The sequence below is a fragment of the Argiope bruennichi genome, chromosome 6 (genome assembly GCF_947563725.1).
Source record: "Argiope bruennichi chromosome 6, qqArgBrue1.1, whole genome shotgun sequence".
Classification (NCBI taxonomy): Eukaryota; Metazoa; Arthropoda; class Arachnida; order Araneae; family Araneidae; genus Argiope; species Argiope bruennichi.
The window spans coordinates 61,510,717-61,523,414 of record NC_079156.1 but is presented as its reverse complement, the minus strand read 5'-3'; the positions used below and the strand labels follow the sequence as shown (position 1 = coordinate 61,523,414).

At 28.8% G+C, this 12,698-nt stretch overlaps 1 protein-coding gene across 2 annotated transcripts in view; it reads left to right on the top strand.

Moving 5' to 3' along the window:
• Positions 1-12,698, top strand: part of LOC129971104 (nuclear hormone receptor E75-like) — a 137,994-nt gene that overhangs the window by 30,081 nt on the left and 95,215 nt on the right. The window contains exon 1 of one of the 2 annotated variants that reach the window (XM_056084584.1): positions 10,410-10,547. The exons of the other annotated variant lie outside the window; for it this stretch is intronic. Within the exon in view, the coding sequence (XP_055940559.1) occupies positions 10,514-10,547 (34 nt within the window). The 5' untranslated portion in view covers positions 10,410-10,513. Of the gene's footprint in view, positions 1-10,409; positions 10,548-12,698 lie in introns of those variants that run through there. 2 annotated transcript variants of the gene reach the window in all.

Here is a 12,698-nt window from a genome sequence, read left to right as displayed (position 1 = left end):
AGCCCAATTCAAACCCAAATATAGAAGACTAGCCTAAAATAAAATAATAATAATAACACTGAGGCATTCGATTGAGTGTCCAGGTGCCCCAGTTACCTGTCACTGCCCTCATTGGCCTTTGAAAGCGAAACGGCTCTAGTGACTACTGACCAACTTTTGAGAAGAAAACGAAACAGAGGTTAAGCACAAGTCAGAAAAGTAGCAAAGAAATTAGAAAAAAAAGTAGGCAAAAGGAAAGCATTTGACACACTTTCGCGCAATTTCTCTTTCTTTACATCGGTTTATTGAGTACACTTAGTAAATCAATTTGAAATCTCTCATGGTGAACTATATACCAAGTTGTGTTCTTTTTATTTTTTTAAATTTCACGTGTCGGCAAAAACCGTGGAATGAATATATATTGACTAAGTTCCGCGAAAATTATGTAATAAAGCAAAAGAAAAATGTGCTATTACTTTAATAAAATTTTCTCAGAAGTTTATTTAAATGTTTTTAATTTTTATAGAGTGGTGATTTTTATTTTATGAAAACAATAAAATAATGCGTGCTTTACCAGAGCTTACCGTGATTGTTTTTATTTGATTAAATAATAATTTAACGAGATACGATTTATTAACTTTAAAAAAAAGAATTCCATTAAAAAACAATATATCGTCTGCTATAAAATCAATTCTGCTAAAAAAATAACGAAAAATGTTTTTATTTCATACGAAGATTGAGAAAAATTTTTTGAAAAGTATCAAATTATAAAAGAAAAACATTATAAATTTATTAAAAATGATAACCTACTTACTATGGTTTAATACTGTTTTTCACAGCATTCAAATTTTCATTGAACAAATTTTTTTCAGTTTTCAAACTTTGAACTACATATTTTAAAAATTCGGTCTTTCATTTTGGAATTGTTTTTATGATATTTTTAAAAAATATTGAGCAAAGTATATCTTCTTATAAAGTTTATCTGTAAAGATTTTTTTAAAAATAAATACGGAGCTACCAACGGAACAAGTGAAATAAAAAATTACTGTTCCAAATCTTTATCGAATTTAATACTCCTGCTGATATTTGATTAAATCACAGATTTCTAATATAAAATTTAACAATCTTAACAATTCCCACCAAAATTAATGAAAGTTTTCTTGGGGTGAATTCATCTCATTTATTATCATTTTATTTATAATATATTTTTTTACATTTATGACATTTTTACATTTAAGTCCCATGGAAGAAGAAAAATTTTTGCAATTTATTAATATGTAATTAAAATTCTTCATATATTTCTTTCAAAGTCTTTATTAATAATATAAAATCACGTGCACATTTGAAAGCGACTCTGGAATACCCACTTAACCCAGTTTAAAGCGAATTCAAACCCACCCTTTGCGCCCTGCCACCCCTTCGATTCCAGCAATGAACTGCGCCGTCTTTCTATCAGCGGAGCGAAAGAGGTAGAGAGGAGAGAGGGTCGATAAGTTCGTTGCTCCCGACCTAGAAAACTTCATCCGCTCACATTTGGGTTGCCTCGTGACCTCCACTTTCACTTTATTTTCTCCAACCCTTTTTTTTTCTTTCTCTTCTTATTTCCCTCGCTCTCTCCCCTTTCCGTTCTGAGTTTGGATTTGTTTGATTTTTCTCTTACCCTCTCCAGTGTAATTTTTTCTCTGTAGGATGTAGGGATTTTTGGGTTACTTTCCTCTTCAACGGATAGGGATTTTTTTGTAGTTCGTCCTCAAAATGAAAAATTTTAGGGATTTTTTTGAGAAGTCTTTATCATAAGGATTCTTAAACACTTTTCACTAGTGACCCCATTTCGGGACGAAAAGTGTTGTCGACATTTGAAACCGAATGTCTGAAAGTAAATAAGAAAATGGAGTGAAAAATTCTAAATAATAATAAGGATTTCAATTTGAAATATTCATTCATCAAATTTTAATGCTTGAAAATCTGTATAATTTATGTTTTTTAAGTATTAGATCGTTACAAAAAAAAAAAAAGAGGACGATTTGTAGGGTTTTTTTTACTCTATATTATTATATATGTATCCTGTAGAGGAAATTTACTGATCATTCCATTTTGTTTTGAAAAAAAAAAATCCATAATTACGATTGAAAATTTTGGAATTAAACGAACAATTCGATTTATTCTAAAAAGAAAGGGGAAAAAATCAAAGTAATTCAGAAATTATTTGCAAGTAAGAAATTATTTGTTTTCAGAACGTTTAATTATCGAATCCATTTTCCGCTTCATAAATAAAGAAATTTTTAAGTTTTAAAAATTTTTAACTGATCACAATATTAAGAAATCGAATCTAATTGGTGAATATATTTTGAATTTCAATTACTTGTCTTTAATTTCATGAGTAAACACTTATTAGCGTAAATTATTTATCATTTCCTTCTTTAAATAAATATCTTTACATGGAAGTGAATAGTAATCACTATATATTTGAATTTTGTCATGTTTCATATTAGATGATATTTTTCTCAACTTAAAAATTTTCAACTGATCACAATATTAAGAAATCGAATCTAATTGGTGAATATATTTTGAATTTCAATTACTTGTCTTTAATTTCATGAGTAAACACTTATTATCGTAAATTATTTATCATTTCCTTCTTTAAATAAATATCTTTACATGGAAGTGAATAGTAATCACTATATATTTGAATTTTGTCATGTTTCATATTAGATGATATTTTTCTCAACTTAAAAATTTTCAACTGATCACAATATTAAGAAATCGAATCTAATTGGTGAATATATTTTGAATTTCAATTACTTGTCTTTAATTTCATGAGTAAACACTTATTAGCGTAAATTATTTATCATTTCCTTCTTTAAATAAATATCTTTACATGGAAGTGAATAGTAATCACTATATATTTGAATTTTGTCATGTTTCATATTAGATGATATTTTTCTCAACTTAAATGCAGCAGTGTGAACCTTGCGATAAAGAATATACTTCACTTATATAACATTTAAAGAAATACAAGAAGTGAATATATTGTTGAATAGAAAAGCATAAAGAACTATTCAGTACATAAACTATCAGTAAATAAAAGGAAGTCGAGTTGGAAAAATCTTTCTAATATAGAAATTAGATTTTCAATATTAAAGGGATGGATAATTATACGTTGGATAAAGAATAAATATTAGTTTTGGGGCTCAGAAATCTTATATCCGCCATCATGACTCAAATTACAAATTAATCCTCGTATTGCTTCAAAATGGACTTTAAGTAAACTAAACTAAGTCGTATGTTCTTTTAAAACAGTATTTACTCTTTTTTATGAGTTTCTATCAGTTTTTTTCCAGCATTTGGCCATTGCATTGTCATAATAAGAAACCAAAAATTCATTTAGCTGATTTTAGACTGACCGTTTTAAATTATATTTAAGAACAGACATATTGGAATTGAGATTAACCTATCAAGACCGACGTAACTATAATAGTAGGTTAAATCAACGCTAAAAATGTATTTTAAATATTTTTTTTGTGCATTCGAAAGTAAAAGGCTTCCACAATGTTCCTATTTTCAAATTGACTTTTCAAAACTATATTTAAAAATAGATGCTTTGATTTTCAAAACCCTACATCAACTGTATAATTAATGTTAATAAAATAGTTAATAATGTAATGATTTTAGTTTTTTTTTTTTTTTTTTTTTTTTTTCTTTACACGAGGAGGCCTTGTTTTACAATTTTTAAGCTAAGTTTTGAAAAACTTTTTTTAATAGTAGGCATATTGAAGTTGTATTAATTTTTCGAAACTCGCTTTGATAATTTAAAACAAAGTATTTTTATTATTTTTCATCACCTAAAAACATAAAATGATTTAATAATGCCTTATTTTCGCTTGTATTGCATCTTTAAAAGTATCTTGTATTTTATCTTTTAAAATAATACAATTTAATTCCTGCGATTAATATTAAAGAAACTCTTACTGCTGAAGCATTTAAATCGTATTTTTAAAAATAAATTTGAAGGGGGAAAAAAACATTTGCGAATCAGAATAATTTTTTGAAGACCATTAATTACAGTCCCGTGTTGGAGTAGACATGTTTCTGACAGCTCGAATTGCACTTTCGGAGGGCGGGGGAGGGTAGAATTGGAACAATTAGGGAAATTTTTTCTCCCCGACTTGCACCATTTTGCTACGAGAGAAAACCTCAGGCTAAATCTGGCGATCTAGGTTAGGAGAACTCCATGAGTTAGAGTTCGTTGACCCAGTAAGTCACGCGCACGCGCTCTCCGCGCGTTGCCATGGGAACTTGGACTACCTTCCGCTCGAATGTAAAGAGGGTGGGAGGAAAGCAGATTGGGTTTCAGATAAACAGCTCGTGCACAAATGTATATTCCATGTTTATCAACAGCAGTTGTTGAGAGAAACTGGTGGCAGAGATAATTTATTTGTTACTATCCATACATAATATATATATATAAAGCTGTCTGAATCTGCAAATAATAATTTATCGTTTGGTGAATCTTGAATTTTTTTCTTCATAATTTACTATGAGATTATTACAGCAAATAATCTGATAAGATTAAAATGCAGTTGTTTTCTGGTTTTTCTTTATATTGTCAATTAAGAAGATTTAAAAAATTAAAGATAAAAATTGGAGAAATTCAGAAAAAAAATTTGAGAAAAATGGTAGTTTTAAATATATTTTCTTTATTAGGTCATTAAAAATCATTTGCACATGGAAACGCTGCACATATTATTTTCTAATTTGTTAGAATTATGTCTATTGATGGTATCATTCAAAAATTTTTACAATTCCTTTTTAATAAAGTTAAAGTATGTCTAGCATTTCTTGTTTTTTAACTTTAATAATGTCGGTAAGCTTGTGCTTCCAATGAAGATTTCAACACTGGAGAATAAATAAATAATTTAAGCTGTGTAATATAAATGGTTCTGTTTTTGATTTATTATATTGTTACACTTTTTATAGTTACTAGGAGGATTCTATTTATGTAGGGGAACTTCATTATAATTTGTATTTTATACTTATCACGTTCCATGTCATGGCAATTCCGGTAATTTTAAGAAAATAAAGTTTTTCCAATAAATAAGTAAATAAAAAGATGAAATTGTTATTATGCTGACACTGTTAAAATTTTAGTGTTTATATAGAAGAGATTTTAATTTATCTATAGAATTAATATAACCAGTTTCCTCTTACATAAATCATTGAAAAAACTCATACTTCTACAAATAATTCCACAATTAAATATAAAATAAATTGCATTAAATTAATTTTGGCTTCAATACCATTGAAATTAAAGTTGATTAGAAATCTATCACATAGGAAGAGACATTATTTTTCCGATTATTACTTTAATAAACGTTACCATTATGGCGCTATAATAAAACAGGTGATAGAATTAAAAATGTATTAATAATTTGTGTCTAGTTTTTTTTATAACACATATTATTCGAAGAAATATTAATCTCCTCTTTCATATTTATTTATTCATTCATTCATTCATTCTTTAAATGAGAGTATTTAGAATATTTTGGTTCTATGCTTGTTGTAGGAAGACTTCTAAATAAAGCAATTAGTTAAAAATTTATGAAAATAAATGCGTATATCTTGTCAGTGATTTTTGGCGTGTTCTGCAGTTTTACTATCGTTTTATATTTGTATTTTAAAAAATCTACATTGTTTTACTTCTAAAATTCAGAATTAATGGCAAATTTTGTGCCAAGTCTGTCTGACAGTTGGCTGTTAGTTTGCCTATTTTTTGAATGCTCAATAATTAAGATGGGTGATTTTTTATAATATTTTACACCAAAATTATAAGTCCAGTTTTCTACTGAATTCTGATAAAAGACAAAATGACTGTCTGTTTGTTTGCTCGAATGTATACAATAATCAAAGAAAACAACAAAAAAGAAAATGAAATTTGGTATTTGGTTCTATATTATAGTTGTGGCGCTTCATCAAGTTTTAAACTCCTTTGATAAAAAGGAAAATATTTAAATCGCATTCATCTCTCAAGCAATAAAGCTGATCATAGAAGTTGAGAGGAGAAAAATCCGATTTTATAATTGACGCTATGAATAACAATTTCCTTTGGAGAGTATCTTCTTTGCCTGGAATATTAGTTGCGTTTAATTTTATTTATATTTCTTAGATCTCTTAAATGACGTTACAGCTTCACTTTCTGTTTTCTCTGGTAAGCTGAGCAGAAAACTATCAATTCTTCTTTCTTAGCTTTTAACAATGGAAAGAAATTGAGCTTTTAAATATTTGAAACTATGAGACTAAGTATTAAAAATTATGCAAATAAATAAATTAAAGTACTATTAATGTTCAGGATGTAATTAAAAAAGCCATTTTTTAAAAAACAATGATATGGTGTAAAAAATAGTCCTCCGTAATAATATTTTCGGAAGCTATCGTGGAAAAATACCAATATCGTTTAATCTTCTATTAATTAAAACTTTAAATAAAATCGTATTAAAGTACGCATTCTCACTTCCCCTCTTCAAAAAAAAATATCTATGCCGAATTTAATGATTATGAGATAAACAGTCTGCTCTATAGAGTATCAACACATTTATTATTAGCTGAGACTAGATTACTATTTATTATTAGAGAGACTATCCTTTATTATTAACAGAGACTAGACAAACTAAAATTTATATCTGAACAATATTTATTCCAAGATGTTTACATATCTAATTCTATCTCTCGCAAAACAATTTCTTTTTTCAGTATATTTGTCAACTGGGTGAAGGATATACATAACTCATTTTCTATTTATTTTTGAAGCCTTGACTGAAATAAAGTTTATCTGCCTTTTACATACTCCAGCAACTTGGAAGATTTCGAAAATATAAAGAAGCAAGCTCACACATTCCGAACATAAATCCGACCTTAACAAAAATTCGAGTGCCCAACAGAGCGCTTAACAGGTTACTACTCCGCCATTTACTCACGCGAAAATCCAGCGTCTAACTGTAACCTTGTCTTCCACCATTTACATTTGAATATTTTACTGCTGCACCACCCTGAACAAAGAAAGGCAAGCAGGCAGGATGGTGGAAAAATCGCATGCAGGTTTCTGTTGCATTTATTATTATTTTGCGTGGAATCATATTCATAGGAAAGGACGGGTGGTGCAGTCTTTTTAGAGGAAGGAAACCGGTTTTCCTGCATCGCAAGTGAAAGTGACGGGAGGGGGAAGCAAAAGTGAAATCATGATCAGGTCACGCGTTCATTGATCCCGACTGGGAACTAGATATAAAAAAAACAAGAAAGTATGTCAGTGTGACTCCTCAGTTCCGTTCACTTTCGCTCGACTCGTGGTAGGTACTGGTGCTGCCATCTGGTTGGTACACGAGTAACTAGGACACAATGGATTGTTGCTTGTTAAGAAATAAGTGTAATTGGTTTTGGTTGAATACTTGGGTTTGGGGTTGTTCGAATGTTTTTGTCAGTGATATTTACATGTTTTTGCAAACATGTCAGTGATTTTAAACTCTTGTATTTGTTGTTAATTGTTTTTGATTGTTGTCTGTTTGGATTAATTGATTACGGACTTTTTGACTACGTAAAGTAAAGTATTCATTTTACAGTGCTATGAATTTGAAAATAACAAAACTACATTACTGAAATAATTTTTTTTAAATATCATTAAGTACATTAATGAGACTTTTCATTGTAAAATGGTGATAATAATTTGAATTTTGGAAGGAATTTAATTGCACAGTTTTTTTATTCATATTATCTGTATCTCGATTCCGGAAAAAAAAAAAATCACATGTAATATGCAAGGGAATAAGTTAATATCTCAAAGGAATATAAATGTATCGTGAATTTATAATTTTTTTTTTCAAAAAATATAGAAAAAAAAATGGTTTTTGTCAAAAATAATTTTAGCACTATGTTAATGGTTCCTCTCTCTCTCTCTCATATACATATATGTAATGATATTTTAACTCTAATTTCAATTTAATTAATTTTCATAGTAACTTCATCTTAATTTAGCCCATAGTAACTTCATTCTAAAATATTCTCTTATTTCGTGATCCAATTCCACTGTCTCTGCTTAATTAATTCAAGAGAAGCTTTGTTAAATTGTTGAATCAGCTAAAATCTAACTTTCCCACACTACGCGTGAAAAGATAACATACCGCTGATCAAGCAAATTCTTTTTTAAAATCTCCCTGTGTTTCCCCTACCTTGTCCACCCGTATAACGAAAATCCCTATCGAAATCTCATAATACATTAGCACTGTAAAGAAGTATTTTCCCTATCAAAATCATAGGTTATATAAGAGCAGGGATAAAATGTCCAAGAGCTTTTTCCTCATTCCTTTCTGTGTCGTTCTGTGTGCTCGTCGCTTGTACATATGCTTGCTTCTTCAAAATGAAATAAAACGACGTCACGAAATTAAAAGTATCTTCATTGCCTTCAAACTGCATTCTACTTCACAAAAATAATATTACATATATATAATATATATGGATATTCCAATTACACTTATGGATCCATTTATACCTAATATTTTGTTGTTAAATGCTGCTAACAGCACACAGTTAGTGATACGTGTACATGATGCACGATAATATATAATAACTGATGGTACATAAAAAAAAGTTATGCATGGAAATTGTTGATGACGCTCAATTGATAAGATTGTGCATAATACATGCTTCTTCATGTTAATTGATGATGTACGACACAATATTACAACTTGAATGAACAAAAACATGGCATCAGCCTCGTCCATCCAAGCTAAAGACAAAAAAATAAATAAATAAAGTGTGGTGTAATGAAGATCATTATGATCCATGCAGTGAACACTAGAGGATCTATCTTTTCGGGAACATTTCATTAATTATCACATTTCACACAAAACAAACACAAAAGACAAGACACACGCGCGCACACCTCAAAATAGTATCTCGTCTCATTATTTACAATCGCAGGGCACTATGGGATGCGTACCTAATTAAGCATCGCCATTTATTTTCCAAAAGAGAAGATAGGTAATACAATTGCTACACATGGTCTTTATTTCATTTTTATAGCACAAAATATGATGAAAAGAAGAGAAAAAAAATTATAATGCCATAAGAGCCCAAGCTTGTTATTATTATAGCTCTTTTATGCTATAAAGCTAAAATTCATACTGTTATGAAAGAAAGCAATCGATTTCATGAACAACACCCAAAGATTTCATCACACACAGCTGCAATCAAAAATTAACTATAGAACAGTTCCAGTTGCATAAATAGATAATTGAATGTTTGACAAATATTTCCAAAAGAAGAGAATGGTATAAATTTGAAGTAAAAAAATAATTTCTTAATTTTATAAAAAGAGACAGGTAAAATTTTTTTATATAAACTATTATTTTGTTTGAAACAAATAATGGTCCACAGATATGATATCACTGGGAAGGGTGGGGGTCAGAATAATAGTTAAGCAGTTAATTACGTAATATAAAAAAATTATATATAAAAACTTCGTTTATAAAATATTAACCCTCTGCACTCGTCGGATAGTTGACTCTCATTCACCATTCAAGACGGTTTGATATTTTATTTATTTATTTAATTTAGATTGTTAAAAATACATGCAGAATATTAAGAAGATGCAAATGAATTAAATGGGAGAATTCAACTTAAAACAATTAGATATATTTATTTTTCGGATCAATAAACAAATCTTTGTAATAGGTGACTAATTATGCACCGAATTACTTTTCTGAGTACAAAGGGTAAAAGGGTCTTTAGTTCGTATTTTTCTTAGATATTTTTTCGTGCTTCGATTTATTTAACGTTCTTTTTAACCACAAATAAAAAAAAAAAAAGTCATGAAATACTTATAAAAAATCGTTTAATTATTTTTTTTCTGCAAGAGAAGATGACGAAGGGAAAAAAATTAAATTTTTTGCTTAGAATTTTGTTTGATTTTGAACAGATGATTTTTACTTTTTCTCATATCGATATTTGTTCTATTTTTCCAACTAGTTGATTATGTCAATGATTAAAAAAAAAAAATCGTCTGGTAAATTTCTGCCCTCGAAAAAAGACTTCCAAGAAAAAAAATTAAATCGTTTGATTTTTTAAAAATTATTATTTTTTTTATAAATTGACAAGTAAAGGGGGCAAAAAATGAATTAAAAAAAATTCGAAGAGAAGAACATGAACCCTCAGCAACGGCATGCGCCGTGAATTTCTGCGCGCCAAATCACCCTCTCGAAATCAAGGTCGGCCGTAAACGATCTGGTGTACGGCTTCATCCGTCGCCAAATGGTTTTCACGTGGTTTCACGCTCATAACGGTATACTGCGGGTCTCATCTATGTCTTCTTTCACTCGTTTTTTTCCCCTTTTGTTTAAAATGCTAAATACCCCCTCCTACTTATCTTGAAATCCTTGTCTAGTGAATGTGTACGTGAAGTCTTTAGAACTCGAGTAGTTTGTTCGAAAGCTCCACTTTTTCCTTGTTCTCTTTCACTCGGCATGCTTGACAGATTTTGGGATTGTTGATGTTTGAAGCCATGCCACGTGATAATCATCCGGGTGAGTATTTAATTAGTTGCCAAAAAGTGGTTAATAAATGTTGGATTTTTTTTTTTAAATAAAAAATGTTTTATGGAACAGGAAAGTGCAAGGTACTTTGATAATACAAATTAGAAATATAGCTACCCCAGTTATTATTAAGTAAATTTCTAGATAAAGTTTGTTTTAAAATTAATAATGGAAAACACAATGATTTGATGCGATATTTTTCTTTTATTTTTATTCAGATTTTTTTTAAAAAAAATTCGATTAAAATATGATACTTCGTTTTCACTTTTATCATTGAAGAATGATTCTTTGATAATTTTTTTTTTTTTTTCTGTATTGGAAAAAAGAAAAGAAGGAAAGAAAATCCATAACCCATTAATTAAAAAAATTCTGCAAAGCAAGAAAAAAAAAAAAAAAACTGAGATTTAATGAATATTTACTAAAAGATTTTTAAAAATATTAAAATCGAAATTCCTATACGAGCGACGGTATGAAATGACATCTATTGTTATATCGAAAAACAAAATTTCATAATCTGTTTATGTTAAAAGAATTTATCATTTATTTCTATACAAACCTTTAATAAATGTTAATTGTATTGAGCTATGGAAAATATTAGCTAGTAAAAAAATTCATTTTGAGATTAATTGATTGTAAACACAAAAATATATATTTATCAATGTAATTTCTAATTTCTTTCATATACACGATTTAAGAGATTTAAAACTATTATTTTCTGATATTTTTAAAAGCTTGTTTATTGTGCTAGAAATAAAATTTACATTCTTTCATATTTGAATTTTAAAGAATTTTCTGACCCTCCCCCCCCCTTTTTTTTTTCTTAGAGCACTAAAGGTCTTGAGTGTATGCAATCCAATCAACAAACATGAAAAAAAAAAAATTAAACCATTTCGTAATATGAGTTTAAAATTATCCTATAAAGATATTATAAGTTATTCATACCTTATGCTACTGGCCCGGAAATCCATGTTTACGTTCTTTATGGAAATTTCTTCTACGTGAGACTGTTACTTGGAAATGTATTATTCCTAGACTTATATTATTAAGCAAAAAGTTTCCGATTTTCTTCGGGTGTCCCATTTATAAAAGTTAACATTCCCTGATTTTTCTCTTTTATATAAAGTCATTATTTTATATAAAAGAATTAAGTATCATATAGGTATATTGGATAAAAATTAGCAGTTAAACAATCCCCCCCCCAATTTATTTTATTTAATAAAAATAAAAAAACATAAGCTTCTTTTTATAGTGTATAACAGAATTTCAATTTCGCATTAAAAAAATATTGCGTAGGTATACAGTTAAGAGTAAAGTCAAAAGAAAAATGTTTTATATATTTCTCCTTTTTAAGCGACCGTCTGTAATAGAAAGAATCGCTCATACTCGTATATCATCAGTGTATTATATATTGTCAGTATATAATATAATATATTGATTTGCATATTTTTTTCCTGTTACAGAATTTATATTTGAAACAATAGGACCACTTTAATTCATTTTTTCCCCCTTTTTTTGTTGTAGCCATTTTTTTAGATGTACCAACAAAATATTTATTTGTTAAATTTAGATAAGTGAAAGTGATGTGTAAATGATGAAGTCACAAGAATCGAATTAAATGGATGTATCCTGCTTTCCTGTCCCTTATCCAGACTTGACCCTACTCCATATCCAACAATTTCTAAAACAGTTTAGAATGAAAATCAGCACTTCTTAATATTTTCTTTTTATAAAGAATTAAAATCATAGCCAGATATTAGCTATTTGCAAATTTGCGCTCACATAAACCTTTGCCTTTACTTTCGTCACTAAAATTATTCAACATTCTTGCGCCCTAGTAACGGGATAAGAAAATCGGAGAAACACAGAACCCAAAGAAATAACGATTTTTTTTTTCCCTTATTCATTTTTTTTTTGGAATGCAGCCAGCGCGTCCCTTATGCGCGTGGAAGGTCATTTCTATTTTATTTCTAAATTTTTATGTTTATTTCAAGGTTTGCTGCCTTTTGACGTTCTTTTCTGATGTCTAACACAAGGTCAAGGGTGGCATTCAATCCGTGTGTTGGTACAGCCTCGCATTGCGTCGCGCGCACCAAACAAATACTTTTCTCACGCGAGCATTTTTTTTTTCAAGTCTGGCAATGT